Source organism: Aspergillus nidulans, chromosome II, assembly GCF_000011425.1.
Source record: "Aspergillus nidulans FGSC A4 chromosome II".
NCBI classification, from domain to species: Eukaryota; Fungi; Ascomycota; class Eurotiomycetes; order Eurotiales; family Aspergillaceae; genus Aspergillus; species Aspergillus nidulans.
In genome coordinates, this window is record NC_066258.1 from 3,155,119 (window position 1) to 3,170,107 (window position 14,989).

Here is a 14,989-nt window from a genome sequence, read left to right on the forward strand (position 1 = left end):
TAGCGGCACAACCCAAAGCAAAGCAAAGCTCGGATCTCCTCAATGTCCACGCCTACGGGGCAGTTTTCCGCTCTTTCGATTCAAGGATCTTCAGAAATAGAGCCGAAGGCTGCATCGGATGGTGGAGGTGGGCGAGGGCAAGGGCTAGGACGAGCAGAGTCGTCGAACATGACGGACATGGCCGCTGTCAAGGCCTCATCGGGCCTCTTGTATGACCTTTGCGGTTCGGGCTTTGATCATGAGACGGAGGCTAGGGCGCTCCTTGGCTTAACGACAGCCTATGAGGTGCTGTTTTGTGAGAGGAAAAGGGCGGGCTACGAGTTTGTTTTTGCAGAGACGGCGCGCGTGCGGATTCCGCTGTTGGGTTGGGGCAAGACTCAGATGAACTTTTCGGGTGAAGTGAATGATGTCGTTACGAGCGGATATGGCAATGGTGATGGTTATACGTGCACCTGCGCCGCTTTCCGGGGAAGAGATGCTGTCGCTTGTCAGCATATCTTTGTGAGTCTTATTTCGCATCCGGCGAGCAAGTCAGGGCTCGTTTCTTGTTAAAGATCTGGCTCGCTAATGAGTCTGATATGGCCTATAGTGGCTTCTGGACCAAGTCCGGGCTCAATTTCATTCGCACTCTCCTTCTCCCTATGCTCCTCCAAAGATCGTCCTCTCGAGCGACGGGCATGCGCAGGGTTTCCCGCGCATTGAGCAGCTCCTTTCCAACCAGTCCATAACAACCCTAGAAGGCCTCGCAGAGCATTATGACTGGCCGTATGTCTGCTCAGAAGTCGAAGAAGGCGGCATGAGTCGGACACAGAGGGTACGCGATATTTTATCCGCATTCAGCACAGAGATTCTTCCGGAAGAGTTTCGAGTTGAACCCGTCGAGTCTGATTCTGAGCCAGAAGATACGGAATGTAATTGCTTGTCGCCGAAGAAAAAGAGATCACCGGAGCAATGCGTGGTGCAGGGAGATATGGAAGCAACCATCTTCCAGCTCGCCGTACACGACGACAACGTCTTCACGAGTCTCTGTAAAGCTATGCCGCAGGGGGCCTGTGCGGCGATTTACTTCGATAAAATGCTCGCGAGATCGAGGAGCATTCTCTCCGAGTTCGATACGTATTGCCAAACACTAGGAGGACCTTATGAAACTGAAGATAAAGGCAAAGCGTTGAGTATGGCTGCAGTCGTCCATACCCTAAGGTCCAACATTCTCAAAATCCACAAAAATATCCACGTTCGCGCCCCTCACGGCCTCCAGGGCGCTGCTAAAGCACTCATAGCCATCCTCGAAGACATTTCCACACGCAATAAAGACGCTTTAGCCGGCAATCCGTACGGCTGCGTCTCGTTTCTGCCAGCCAACGCCAACTGGTCTGCGCACAGCGAAGACGACGAGGACTCGCGCAACCTATACCACCAACTTATTGGATCTGCGGATGAGGAGGAGGAGGAAGGTCACTTTGTCCTCGATGCGTTGGCGGATTTATCAGGAGAAGTTCTGTATCCGTTCCGGGAGAGGTTAAGTGCGGTGTTAGCGAGGGTTGAGGTGAATCGGGCCCCGAGAGGGTTCATTATGAAATTGGTGGCGATTGTTCGTGTTGCCGAGGGGGGGACGGATATGGGATTTGGGATCACTAGGAAACGGAGTGGTGAGAGAGATGAGAGCGAGAGAAAGAGGGTTAGATGAAACTTGCTACTCTGCATATCGCTGAATTGGCAGTTGCTGTAGATCAATCATTCTGCGCACCTGATCGTGCTTCTATGCCGATACCCTGCATGTGCATAAGATACAATGCTTAGAGAACTCATGGGTTATTTCTTCGCTGCCCACTTAATGACTGAATAATACAAGACCGTTAGACATGTGATTGGTTTTGACCGAATTGACATACCTTAACCAATGTTCCAGACTCAGTATATAGTAAACGGCCCATATACTGCCTGCATATACTGCGCAGCTAAGGTTGAGCCTTTTTCCTGGACCTAAGCTAGGCACAACGGCTATGGGCTCGAACAAGACAACGGGTTGACTAACAAGAGCATATTTCAAGAGAAGTTAACATTGAAATAAACATAACAAGTCAGGCCATGCAGGGCATCCAAGCTAAGAGCTACTAAGAAAGATCAAGCACCACCCGCCCCTGCAACTTCCCCTCCTCCATCTCTTTGAAAATTTCAGTCAAGGCCTCCATCTTCTCCTCCCGGAAGTGCGCCTTAATGACACCCCTCGCCGCAAACTCCATAGTCTCAATCGCCTCGTTCCTATTTCCGACAGCCGACCCAGTGACATGCACATGCTTCTGGATAAACAGGCCTGGGTACGCACTTGCGATAGCCTGCGGCTCGTTCTCGGGGATACCCACGCAGACCATCGTTCCGTTGTACCGGAGGAAGAGCAAAGACTGAGCGTAAGCAATATTGGACGCCGTGCAAACTATGACAGCATGCGCACCAAGACCCTTCGTTGTAAGCGATTTGACGTGCGAGGAGATGGCCTCGAATTTATCGCCCGTTGGGAACTTGGTGATATCCACGAAGTGCTCGGCGCCTGACGCCTTGACGAGCTCTTCTTTACTCCCGTGGTCAACGCCAATCACACGCAGGCCCATGCCCTTGGCTGCGATCTGGACGGCTAAGTGGCCAAGGCCGCCGCCAGCGCCGGAGATGACGATCCATTGACCTGGTTGGGCTTTACTGCGCTTAAGAGAAGCGTAGACTGTGACACCGGCACAGAGAAGGGGCGCCGCTTCGGCTGATGGGAGGCCATCGGGAATTGGGGTAACGTATTGCGCAGGACCGAGCACGTATTGCTGGAATGTGCCAGGGGTGTAGTAACCTGATACCTTTTGGTTGAAGCAGAGGCCGTCGGCGCCGTCCTGGCATGGAGCTTTGCGTTGTTAGCAAGTTTTGGTTAAAATGCGTCTAAGGTGTATGTACGTACGGCACTGCCCACAGGCGCTGGAAATCCACTTAACACCGACTCTGTCCCCGATCTTCAATCCTGATGCTTCAGCGCCCGCGCCGAGCTTCACCACTTTGCCAACGCCTTCATGGCCACCGACTTGTCCGGGCTGAGTAGGGAAGGGTAGTATCTTCCACTGTATCATCCATTAGCATGCGTTCGCCCTTGATGAGACTCCAGGACAGGAACTAAGTGCCTACCGTGTTGGTCATAATACCAAAATCTGAGTGGCAAACGCCGGAATGAGTGCTACAATGTTATAACGTTAGTAATTGGTACATGCCAGTACTCGACTCGGCTTGGATATCCCATTCCTCCAAGGTAACAGGTATATCCAGGGCACGCACAGATTGATCAGGACTTCATTGTCGCCGGGCTCAGGTACATCCAGCTCGACGACCTTGGTAGAGACGGTACCGGGGTTGTCGTAGATGACAGCCTTTTGCTTCTTGGGGATTTCAGGAGCAGCCATTCTGACAGATTTCGCGGGGCTTCTCTTGTATCGTTGATAAGATAAATGTGGGAAGGTGAAAGAAGTAGAGGAAGGACAAGCCTCTCTTTATATGGCTATCCCAGACCAGAGCAACGTAACGCCAAGTCGACTATCATCTCTAGCCTGACCATAACCTTAGAAGCAGTCAGGTAGTCTGATTGCTGATATGAAAATGAGGGGAAAGGGCATCTCCGCAGGGAGGGGAGAGTGGCTGATCCAAGGAGGAGAGAGCAGTGGGCCTTAGGCCAGCCCAAAGCAGGAGTCTGAGAGAGCGAAGTTTCAGCATGACGCAGCTAAGCTAGAATATCGCATTCATGGAACGTGGTATCATGATTCATCCAATCAGTCTCGAGGCAGCGTGAGGGGCGCCGGCGGCCGAGGAGGTGCCGTGGTGGAACAGCCTCGGTTACGGTAGACAAATAAGACGCGTTTCATAGTCTTTTGAGTCCGTAACAGTAAACTAGCTGACTTGAGAGTGTTCGTAATGTGGTCTTCGCCAATGGGATCCGACAGGTTCAAGGTTGGGACGGAAACACTGCGGAACTTGGTGTCGAATTGTCGATGTGATGGCGGGGAAAACGCGGGGTCCAGGAGGAGGAACCATAGCAGGACCGCGACGATGTCTAGGACAAGGTCTGACTTTATATCGCGTCGAAGTGAGTACCCTGGACTCCAAGCGTCACTCACTATATAATGAACCTTCTTGAACAAGTCTATGCCAATGATGTCAAGCCGTAATGCCTATGGCCAGTTCGGTCTGAAATCACCCGACGGCAACGGCTAATATAGATCAACCGCGAATTTACCCCCGATATCTCACTCTTATATGGTCATGGCATCCTGACGTTCTTCTTCACCATGTCTAGACCAGAAATAAATCCTCTTCTGGACCTCTGGACACGTAACCGCTCAAGATGGCCTTCCCTATTGTGGACTCGCACATCCATCTATTTCCTGAATCCCACCTTCCCACACTAGCCTGGTATACACCTGACAATCCACTGGCATCTCAACATTCAGTCGACGAATATCGTTCTGCAGTGAAATCCTCCACATCTTTACGCGGCTTTATATTTCTTGAAACTGACCGCCTCTCATCGGTCGAAGAGTCGGAGACGGGAAAGCATGGCTGGACCCATGCCCTCGATGAAGTTTCGCTCCTCGCACGAATCGCAAGCGGTACACCTCTTCCGGGAGAGGGGCACAATGCTGAAGATCGCGATCTTTGCCTGGGGATAGTCCCGTGGGCGCCTGTATCTGGAGGACCGGATGCGTTGGAGAAGTATATGGCGCTAGTGAAGGAGAGAGCAGGATCAGAGGAGGTTTGGCGTAAGATACGAGGCGTACGGTATTTGGTGCAGGATAAACCAGCGGGGGTTATGCTGCAGCCAGCATTCATTGAGGGGTTGAAATGGTTGGGGAGGAAAGGCTTGACTTTCGACTTGGGCGTGGATGCGAGGCAGGGTGGGATTTGGCAGCTTGAGGAGGCGGTTGAGATGATGAGAAGGGTTTACGAGGGCGTTGAGGAGCAAAAAAAAGTCACGATTGTGATTAGTACGTCAAACCTCGCCGTCGGAATCAGAGTCTTGATTTGGTGCCTTGCGATAATTTGCTGACTTAACGTACTATACAGATCATCTTTGTAAACCAAATCTTCGTCTCCAGCCTACTTCCGAAGACTCGATCACAACACACCCCGATTTCACACAATGGAAGACCCAAGTCACAGCCATGGCTCAGTATCCGGCAACATATATGAAGCTCTCGGGCGCGTTCTCAGAACTTCCGCCCCTCTCTCCAGGCTTCGAGTCAGATATTGAGTCCGTGATCGACAAGCTTCAGCCATGGACGGATGCTGTCTTCGACGCCTTTGGCCCTGAGAGGATCATGTTCGGTTCTGACTGGCCGGTCTGCAACATAGGAGGTGGTGGAAACCTTGTTAGCTGGAGCCGCTGGAATCGGGTTGTTACTAGTGTCTTGGAGCGGAGAGGGTTGGATGAGAAGCATTCAAAGGGTATTTGGGGCCAAGTTGCTGTGAAGGCCTATGGAGTAACCCTTCGAGACACTCGTCTCTAATTCACTACTAATATACTCTTTCCGAGAAGCACAAGGGAGAACAAAAGTAGAGAGAGATTCCGAAACTTGGCAGGTTACGTATACTGGCAGCTGACATCAAATAATCAATGGAAGCAAATACATAACCCAGTTACCACACAAGTTAGTCGACCCGGAACACAGCGAGCATTATGAAATGAATGAGCATAGTGAGATGGATAAATAACAACAACAAGCAGGTGGAGCAGTTCAAGAACAGATCGCGATGACTGGTCAAAATTCCCAAAGCCAGAGTAGCATATTGTAGACATTTTGAACCTTTCAAGCTCCTTTGAAGCTAAGCAGGGAAACACGCTAGTATTACATGATCTGATCCTGGGTAAGTCCACCGGTAGGTTGGGCATCATCCATGGGGTCGGCCGGACCCTGGGCCGGGGTCAAGTATTTGACAAAGGTGATGCCAAGGGGGCGGCCGCCATACTGATAACCCGTGAACTTGGCTGCGGCTATGTTAGTGTAATCTAGAAGCACAATAAAGAGAGATAAATACCGATTGAAGTCTCTGCCGTATCGGCGTTATCAAACTGTACCACACCAGTGCCACGAGAGCGGCCGTTAGGCTCATACTGGATTTCGGCGCGCTCCACCTTCCCGATAGTCGAGAACAGGTCAACCAAATCGTCGTTGCATGTGGACCAGGGTAGCTGTTGCATGTCAGTGGGTGAGGCCGCTTTGTTCTGTATTCGCGATACTCACATTGCGGACATAAATAGTGTTACTCTTCTCACCACCAGAGGTAGCATAATCGGTGAATGGGTTGGGGGGGACCGAGGGCCCAGCGTCAAACCCAGGACCGCTGGGAGGACCGCCATAACCACCGCCAAAACCTCCACGGCCGCCGAAGCCACCGCCGAAGCCGCCACGGCCGCCAAAACCTCCACGACCACCAAAGCCACCACGGCCGCCAAAGCCACCATAGCCACCGCGGCCCATGCCAGGTCCTGAGCCGGCAAACCGGTCTTCACGGACCTCGAGGGTACGGCCTTGCCAATCATAGCCGTTAAACTGTTGGATAGCGTTACGGGCATCGTCCGGCGACTCGAAGGCAACAATACCAGAGCCCTTGGGGCGGCCAGAGGCGTCGGTATGGACATCGGCACGAATCACGGTCCCTTGCTGGGCTGCATCAAACGTAAGGGTCAATACCAGGTCGAGTTTGAGCTTTGAATAGGAAGGGAGATGGCAGGCAGCAGCCAAGGCTGTTCAAAATCAGACCTGCATCCTAGTCTTACCTGCTTGGCGGAAAAGATCCTTCAAATCTTGCCAGCCAACGTTGAAAGGGAGCTATCGATTGCAACATCAATAATTATGCCCGGTAGATGGCATTAATGCATAGTCAATGGGATGGAAAGACTTACGTTTGAGACGTAGAGCTGTCTTCCACCGCCACCGGGACCACCGCCATAGCCTCCGAAGCCACCACGGCCGGGGCCACCAAAGTCTCCACGCGAAGGGCCACCTGAGAAGCGAGGTTCAGGCTCGCGATCCTAACAGTAGGAAGAGAATTAGCTTCCGTAAGCCGAAGCTGGAAAAGGGGCAATTACCTCGCGGACGTAAACGAGGCGGTTCATGAGATTCTGGTTGCTGAGCGTGTTGACGGCATTTTGCGCTTGCTCCCTTGTAGCGTATTCCACAATCCTGTGCATGGTCAGCTTGCGACACCCGGATATAGTCACGGTGCATAACTCACCCGCATCCCTACAATGATCCCGGACAGCCAGGCCCAACCCGTCAACCCAAACAGTCCAAGCAAATCGAACCAACGGGGGTGAAAAGAAACCAGAAACAAATGAAAGAAAGGAAGAACCAGTCACGCTACGCATTGGCGCCCACCTTCGACATTCCATTAGGAAGAAGCAAGACGTCGGCGAAGATGACATCTCCAGCTGTAAAAATGGCGCGGAAAAAACCCCCAAAGTCAGCCACAGATTCCAATCCCATAAAACACTAAATGCCCTGCCAGCACGATATGACCCTGCTCACCCTGTCTCATAAAATCTTTTAGATGATGCCACTTGACATCGTAGGAAAGGTTTCCAACATAGACCCGACGGTCTTGTTGGGACGATTCGCGCACAGATTGCATCATTTGTTCTTTGGCGACTGCTCGATCCTCAAATGACCTGGGTGGAGGCGGGTAACTACCACCGCGTCCACTGTATCCCGAGCCTGAATGACCTCCTGATGGGCCTTGAGCAGCACTCATAGGAGAGCGAGAACGGCGATCGCTACGGCGGTAATCGTCGCGGTCGCGACTGCGAGATCGACTGCGCGGCGAATACGAACGGCGGCTGCGTCGAGGACTGCGAGATCGACGACGAGGGGATCGAGACCTCTCACGCTGTGCGCGGTCAGTATCGTACTCGTAGTCGCCGTAAGGCATTAAGACGGCGAAACAATAAAGGTCAGGTGAATGAAGATAAATCAAAGAAAGGACCAGAGACAAAGAATCGAGTGTGGAAGATGCTAGGATGACTGGAAGCTGCGAATCTGCGACTTCGATCTGCGCAACGTAAAGCTTGGGTGCGCGATTTCGAAGTCGAAGTCATGTGACTGAGAATGGGGCAGGAGATCCATAATGGTGAGGTGCAGGAGGACCCGGGGGATAGGGCGCATCCGAAGCGGCCCTAGCGCAGAGGTTCCGAACTGTACGATTGCAACAAAGGGGAAGCACATGGAGACCGCGGAAGAGAAGCGCTAATCGAGGCCACTGCCCGCCAGTGCGCGTGGCATGGGAAACTCGATGTAACGCCACCCCTGACCAAGTCGTCGCCAGCCGCGTCCTTGATAGCAACGGGGAGGGATGAAGAGATATGTCGCAATATATTGACGAAACACACAAAGAGTGATGCCAAGGGGAGAGGGGATAGAACGAAAGAAGTAACTTACTTGGTATGGTCGATAGACGTCGGCTGGAGTTCACTTCAATGTAAGCCACTAGTCTAGTGCGTTCGAACAGAGACAACAGAGCAACAGAGCGACCGCAGAATGACCATAAGAATAACAAGGAATGTAGTGGTAAGGATAATACACGCACAGCACCACAAACGGAGCAGAGGACGGGAAGGGAGGCAAGGAGAGGAGAGGAGGGAGAAGAGAAAGAATTGAGGCAACGAGGAGAATAGCGGGGGAGCGAAAGGGGGAGGGAGGGGAAGGCAGCGAAAAAGAAAGCACAGCTACAGTCGAGCTGTGTAGCTGTGTCTGACAGACAGCTCGGAAGAACGCACGCCACAAGTGTGATTGGTGTTCCCGTGGGAATCCGAGATGCAGCAGTAAAGTGACCGGCTGCGTTGGAGTCGACGGGCTGGGAATAGTATGATCAAGAGCAGGTGGGCGAAAGTATGTATGATGAGAATCACACGCGCACAGAGAGAGTGAGAGAAAGAGAGGAATTCGCAGAAGGATCGAATGCAGCCCAAGGTCCCCGTCACATCAGCTCTCGATGAGAATCGATGGAGCCAAGCCTTTAGAAGGAGGGGGATAATAATAAGACGGGAGAATTATAATAGAGGGCAGCAATTAGTAGAGGGTGGGGGGGGGGGGGGGGATGGGCTGGGGAATGGAGGAACCAAAAGATGTAAACAGAGCAGAAAGTATGATATGTAGGTAGGTACAATGGATGCGACGCGAGACAGAAGAATGAAGAAGACGAAACACACAGGGAAGATGCAGACATACCCATGTTGAAGACGCGGTCGGAGGTGTCCAAACAGAGAGGCTGAAGGGCAGAAGGGGAGGAAGAAGAGAGATGATGGAGGAGAGAGACAAGAAAGACGGATGACGATGCTTGATTTGACGCCAGAAAAGGTCTGGGATCTTGATCCTCCCGCAACTCACAACAAAGAAAGATCCAATTGGCGAGGAGAAGAGGAGAGAAGAGGTGGATGGTTCGGAATTGGAGAAATTGGAGTGTTTAAAGCTTGCCAGATAAGATTCTTAATCTGTGTTGGAATAATGAAGGGGACATTGACAGGCAACTCTGACTGTCTGCATAGACAACAACCAACCGATAGTCTCCAAACGAAGACATCTATCATTAGATATCAACACATGGAAATAAAGCCAATTGTCGTCAATTCAGCTGGGCTTGCAGGCAAAGTAAAATATCTGTTAGAAATGAGGATAGAAGGAGAATGTTCCATATCATGGCATTCATAGCCGAAAAGGGTGTCATTTTGGTAAGATGGCCGAGTGGTTAAGGCGGTGGATTTAAGTGTTAACACTAAATTAAATTCCCCACTGACGAGAGTCACCTGGGTTCGAACCCCAGTCTTACCAATATCTTTTTTTTTGTTAGAGCTCTACCCTAGAATTACATCATCAACTTCGAGGTGTTGAACTATACAAGAATAGGCATATAGTATTGATCATAATAATGCTGCTATTGTAAAGCGAGTACGTGTCTCAGCGGTTTATCGGTTTTGAGTGCTTGCAGAGTATATATGTAGAGAAAGAGGCGAGCCGTCCCAGGAACCGTCTAATCATCCGATGGTACCCTTTTCAGAACCCGGAACACTCTTACAACCACCACCAACACCTCACCACACCAACATGGCTCGTCCAATCCTTCAGCCTCTGCGCGCATGCAGTAACCCGGTCTTCTCTTGCTCACTCCAAAAGTCCATTCTGGCAACAATCACCGCAGTCTCCCAGCAACCGCACCGCCGTCAACCCGCCGCTTTCCGATCCCGTCTTCACGCCCACCGTCCTTACCACTCCCGCCATCACCCTGAACTCCCACCCCACGAATACACAAACTCCCAAACGACTATTCTCGCTGCGGCTCTGAAGCATGTCCCGTCTCACGGCTTCACCAAGGATGCCCTTACGCTTGGTGCTCGCGACACTGGCTTCTTAGACGTCTCGGTGCAGCTCCTCCCGCGCGGCGAATTCGATCTCATCCTCTTTTGGCTTGCCAGCCGACGAGGTCTCCTCCGTGCAGCGGTTGAGCAGAGTGGCCTTCTGACGACGGCAAGCCCAGTTTCTGTGGAGGATAAGACAAAGGCGTTGATCATGGAACGGTTGCGCATGAATAAAGATATACGGCATCAGTGGCAGGACGTGCGTCTCTCCGTTTTCATTATCTTTTAGGAATGAGTCTAACAACTAGCAAAAAGGCCCTAGCACTGATGTCTTACCCCTCCAACATTCCCCTCTCCCTCTCTGAACTCCACGCCCTCTCCTCAGACATACTCCACCTAGCTGGCGACTCCTCGGTCGACGCATCCTGGTACACGAAACGTCTCTCCGTCAGCGCTATTTACGCATCCGCGGAAGTAATAATGACCCGGGACTCGAGCCCCGATCTCTCGGCAACAGAGGCGTTCGTTACGCGGCGGGTTGAGGATAGCAAGGCCATTGGGGACAAACTTAGTGGTGCGAAGCAATGCCTTGGTTTCATGGGGTCAACGGCTGTTGGGCTGGGAAGGAGTTGGGGGTTGAAGATCTAAACCGAGATCCGCGGCTTAAAGCTGGCGGAATCCATGTATCTGTGTATGTACCACCTTGAGTGGACTGAGCATTGAGGACTGTGCTTGTATATTATATCCATTTTCTGTCTTCGCGTTTAGGCAATGGTTCGCATTTCTGGCTAACACTAGAGCTAATGCAATGCCTCAATTCCAGCACTGATTAGCTTGAACAAAAATAAAGTAGCCAACCCTAATTCATGGTTTATCGCCACGTAGAGCAGTATGATGAAGGGAAAGAAGCCTCTCCACGCCTCTACATCCATAAACAAATCTTCCCACTTGCCGTCCCACCGGCAACCCAGTTCTTGCTTCTGTGGAATACCGCCACCGCGGGGACAGCTGTAATACCATCGCCTCCCAGCTGCGCAAGTTGATCGCCAGAGCCACTGTAAATGTCCACGAAGCGGTTCATGTTCCCGATGCAGAATCGCTGAATGGCCGATTGCGGGTTGAGTTGCCATTGCGGGCGGAGACTGGATTAGATGTTAGCATGACGGTGGCACGGTCTCAGTACTGGTGAGTAAATAGAGAGCGTACATAGTAACCCATCGGCCCGTCTGACAATTATGCCGTACAATAGTATCGGGTTTCATTTCCGATTCATCAAGTATGTGTCCCGGCTTCCAGGACGAGATACCCTTGGAGCTGAAATCGTACAGTTTCAACGTATCATCGTAAGAAGACGTTGCGATCTGCCCGACGCAGTTGAAGGCGGCATGTGAAACCGAGAGGCGGCTCTGGTGTTCGCCGACAGGCGTAGGATCGGTATGGGAGAGATTTCGGATATCCCAAAGGCGCATAGTGCGGTCGAGACTGGCCGTTGCGACATAGTGCGGGTGTGTTTGATATAGGGAGAAACCACCGATCTTCTTCTCTGATAATTGCCAGGTTGTCGCGGAGCTCTGTCGCTTTGTGCGCATGTCGTACCGGCCGAATGCGCCATCCAAGGTTGTCCAGTAAATCGTATTGGGGTCACCGGCGGCCATGTCGAGGCCGGAGATGGGGACGTCGTCTGACGTGGACTCAGGTGCATACTTTTCAACTGATGATGTCTTCTCGAGGTCCAGCTCGCGGATAGAACTATCATAGCTTGCAGTGTAGAGATGTGTGGGCTTTGAAGGGTGAACGGTCATCGAGCTGATGGTACGCGTATGGGGTTTGAGCGTAACAAGTACCGGATCAGGGTCGTCATCGTCTTCATCGTCTTCATCGTCTTCGTTCTTCACGGCTGATGTTGGCTTTTCTTGAGATGCGTCGAGGATCCCTAGATGGCCCATTTTATCTCCAGCAAATATTACCGGCTTTGCTTCTGACGGGTGAAATGTCATAGAGTAGATTCGCTCAGGGGTGATCTTAATGCCTGTATTCGTCCATCTTCAGCAATTGTCTAATAAGCTGGCAGGAAGAGTTCATACGGTTAGGCTCCCATGCTTCCCAAAGACTTAGACTATTCATCTCTTTTCTCAGCGCCTTCAAGTCTTTGTCATCCGTGGATTTGATGTCCTCCTCTCCAAACGTCCGTTGGTACGGGACCGCGACTCCCTTGGTGACTACATCCACGCCGATTAAAGCGTCTCCGGACAGTTTTTGGCCCGACACAAATATATCATTGAAAGAGAAAGAGTCCGACTTCCGAACCCTCTTCGCTCTCTCCTCCTCTTGCCTGCGATCATACTCCTCGTCCGCCTTGCGTTTCGCAATCTCGCTGTCCGCCGCAATGCCTCTTAATCGCGACGATGTACGACGAGGAAGTAGCGATTCCTCCTTTTTCACTTTCGGCGCGGGCTTCTTCTTCGGCTTCGACTGGTTCGCAGATGTGCCTCTCGGCATATTTGAGGTAAAGACACCTGTCGACTGCGCGTCGAGGCTGAGCTTCTTGAGAAGCGCATCGCGCTCGGCGATATTGGCGAGCCGCTGCTTCTCGAATTCGGAAAGTTCCTCCTTAACCATGGTGACAGTGTAGAAGAGTCAATCGACTGCGAAAGGATGTATTGAGTGGGATGCCAGTTGTTCAGTCATCGGAGAGTCAAAATGCGAAAAACGCGTACAGGCAACCACGTGGTCACGTGCAAATACTGAATCTAAATTGTTCTTCAGGAAAAAGTCCATCGGGGTCCCAACTATTGACAGGACCGAAGATGAACTTACAGCATCGCATAGCTTTGACTTGGCTGGCCCAGGCTCATGCAATTCGCAATTCTCCTGCTCCCTTCCTTTACCGAACACGTACTCTTGCTCGTCCATTGCGCCTCCGACCTCAGCTCGGCTCGAGCTATTCAACCTCCGATAACCCCAGCTCTGATTCTGCTGAACCACACACCCACGCCGAAAGTGATAAACCTCCAGAATCCAGTAGCAATGGCGCAGACGAAGAAGTCCGGTTCACCGCTCCCGCCTCTACCCCTGCTCCCCGGAGGAGCTTCTTACGGAGAAAAGCCGAAATCATAGCCAAGCCTGCTAGCCAGGCAGGACGATGGAGAAAGAAAGAACGGCCGGATAAGATGGGTCGAAAACCAACTTTAACTACACACGAGACTCGAGCGCTTGCCGGCCTCATTTCAAAGCTTGACCCTGAGAAGCGACCGACCCCAGAACAGTTGGCGCACGAACCTGGATCGTCGGAAGAGTCAGCCCAGGCAAAGCCGGAGGAAACCAACGCGGAAATCTCCGCCATATTCGCCGCAGTGTTGAGGGATGTGAGGAATCTACAAGGTCCGCCCGAACACAGAGCCAGTGACAAGGCCACGGGAGCGGTGAGGGAGGAAACGGAAAGGCGCAAAGAAAGGCTCGGAAGTGAAGCCGAACAGAGTCTTGATACATTTGCAGCGTCAAGGGAACAAGCCCGACTTGGGGAGCTACCTAGGGATGCCGTGCAGACCCAGGAGAGCGAGCGCCACTTACCGGATACCAATGATGCGCTGGCGGAGCTCCTTCGAACAAACGAGTTGACCCTAGCCAGGGCCATTGAACTAGTCGCTGAGCGGGAGACTGCGAAGATCGACTCGACCCTTCACGCCGCGGTTGAAAACACGACAGACGAGGCCTTCTGGAAGGTATGCCAGGAAAAAGTCTTCTCTTTGGTCCGGCACCTAAGCAGTAACGAGGGCGCTGCGTCTGCATCCGCGACATGCTCAGATAATGCAAGTCCTGTACATCACGACGCCGACCGTACTACCACCACAGAGTCTGATACTGCAACTGAATCGCCATCGCCGCTTTCATTCCCCGCCTGCGTCCCCATCGTACCCGTCGTGGTAGCAATTTACCCCAAAGTCCTACGCACGGCCTTTGTTCTCCTCAACCTCCACTTCCCCGATTCCCATCTCATCAGCGAATTTCGCGCAACAATCACCTCCCTTGGCCGTGAATCCGCAACGCTCGGCCTTACCACTAGCCTCTTCAATGACATGCTCTATTTCCACTGGCGCGTCACGCATGATTTCCCCGAGGTCATTGCGTTATGCCGCGAGATGGAAGTCACTGGTGCGCAGCCCAACATCGGCACGATCAATATACTTGAGGGTATCGTGCGCGAGCGCAATGAAGACCTCGTGAAGCGTCAGTCGGGCGAGACCTCGGAGCAGCCATGGTGGGATTTCCCCGATAATCGGAGGGCTATGCGTAAATTGTTAGGGGAGGACGGGATGCTTGAGAGGTTCAGGAGGCAATATCGCGAAGGCAAGGAGAGAAAGAAGATTTGGAAGCCGTACCTCTAATCCTGGAACTTAAGGGCTTTACGGTATTTTCATCTTGCAAAAAATTCACTATCATAACTTACCGCGCGTTAGATCTGGCAGGATGTAGAAACTAGAGTAAAATGAGTATATATCAAATATATCGTCACCGGCCGTACAAGACCTATCTTCAAGAGAACGAGTCTATCGAGTTGTCTACTCGGATATTTGTAAAGACTTGGGCTTTATAAATCTTTACTGTTCCGTCAACCCT

General features: G+C 51.9%; 7 protein-coding genes across 7 annotated transcripts, besides 1 other annotated feature; 4 read left to right on the forward strand and 3 right to left on the reverse strand.

Annotated features, from left to right (window-relative positions):
* Nucleotides 1-14,989: part of a sequence feature (contig 1.61 483..865047(-1)) that runs on past both edges of the window.
* ANIA_03742 (uncharacterized protein) lies at nt 43-1,687 on the forward strand (the record flags this gene model as incomplete). Its single annotated transcript, XM_656254.1, has 2 exons — nt 43-501; nt 590-1,687. 2 exons carry the CDS (start codon nt 43-45, stop codon nt 1,685-1,687), a joined length of 1,557 nt encoding a protein of 518 aa, XP_661346.1.
* On the reverse strand, nt 2,115-3,434 carry ANIA_03741 (alcohol dehydrogenase alcB; the record flags this gene model as incomplete). Its single annotated transcript, XM_656253.1, has 4 exons — nt 2,115-2,887; nt 2,942-3,098; nt 3,163-3,211; nt 3,310-3,434. The coding sequence occupies 4 exons, from the start codon at nt 3,432-3,434 to the stop codon at nt 2,115-2,117; spliced, it is 1,104 nt and encodes a 367-aa protein (XP_661345.1).
* ANIA_03740 (uncharacterized protein) lies at nt 4,370-5,578 on the forward strand (the record flags this gene model as incomplete). The annotated part of the gene is made up of 2 exons (XM_656252.2): nt 4,370-5,009; nt 5,089-5,578. 2 exons carry the CDS (start codon nt 4,370-4,372, stop codon nt 5,529-5,531), a joined length of 1,083 nt encoding a protein of 360 aa, XP_661344.1. The 3' UTR covers nt 5,532-5,578.
* On the reverse strand, nt 5,579-8,025 carry ANIA_03739 (protein snxA). The gene is made up of 9 exons (XM_050611437.1): nt 7,554-8,025; nt 7,404-7,456; nt 7,261-7,268; nt 7,115-7,208; nt 6,929-7,057; nt 6,803-6,854; nt 6,267-6,691; nt 6,061-6,214; nt 5,579-6,010 (listed from the first exon to the last, which is right to left on the reverse strand). The coding sequence occupies exons 1-9, from the start codon at nt 7,951-7,953 to the stop codon at nt 5,871-5,873; spliced, it is 1,455 nt and encodes a 484-aa protein (XP_050467466.1). The 5' UTR covers nt 7,954-8,025; the 3' UTR covers nt 5,579-5,870.
* Nucleotides 10,122-11,020, forward strand: ANIA_03738 (uncharacterized protein; the record flags this gene model as incomplete). Its single annotated transcript, XM_656250.1, has 2 exons — nt 10,122-10,631; nt 10,688-11,020. 2 exons carry the CDS (start codon nt 10,122-10,124, stop codon nt 11,018-11,020), a joined length of 843 nt encoding a protein of 280 aa, XP_661342.1.
* Nucleotides 11,295-12,995, reverse strand: ANIA_03737 (WD domain protein; the record flags this gene model as incomplete). Its single annotated transcript, XM_656249.2, has 3 exons — nt 12,457-12,995; nt 11,579-12,401; nt 11,295-11,514 (listed from the first exon to the last, which is right to left on the reverse strand). Exons 1-3 carry the CDS (start codon nt 12,989-12,991, stop codon nt 11,295-11,297), a joined length of 1,578 nt encoding a protein of 525 aa, XP_661341.1. The 5' UTR covers nt 12,992-12,995.
* ANIA_03736 (uncharacterized protein) lies at nt 13,222-14,757 on the forward strand (the record flags this gene model as incomplete). Its single annotated transcript, XM_656248.2, has 2 exons — nt 13,222-14,094; nt 14,227-14,757. The coding sequence occupies exons 1-2, from the start codon at nt 13,543-13,545 to the stop codon at nt 14,755-14,757; spliced, it is 1,083 nt and encodes a 360-aa protein (XP_661340.1). The 5' UTR covers nt 13,222-13,542.

What these genes read in the sequence shown, in the direction of transcription:
- ANIA_03739 (XM_050611437.1), bottom strand. Translation starts at nt 7,953, where the DNA reads ATGCCTTACGGCGACTACGAGTACGATACTGACCGCGCACAGCGTGAG. An exon ending in AAAAGATTTTATGAGACAGG is followed by an intron (nt 7,457 to 7,553) that starts GTGAGCAGGGTC and finishes CCATTTTTACAG; the next exon opens with CTGGAGATGTCATCTTCGCC. An exon ending in GACAGCTCTACGTCTCAAAC is followed by an intron (nt 6,855 to 6,928) that starts GTAAGTCTTTCC and finishes TGCAATCGATAG; the next exon opens with CTCCCTTTCAACGTTGGCTG.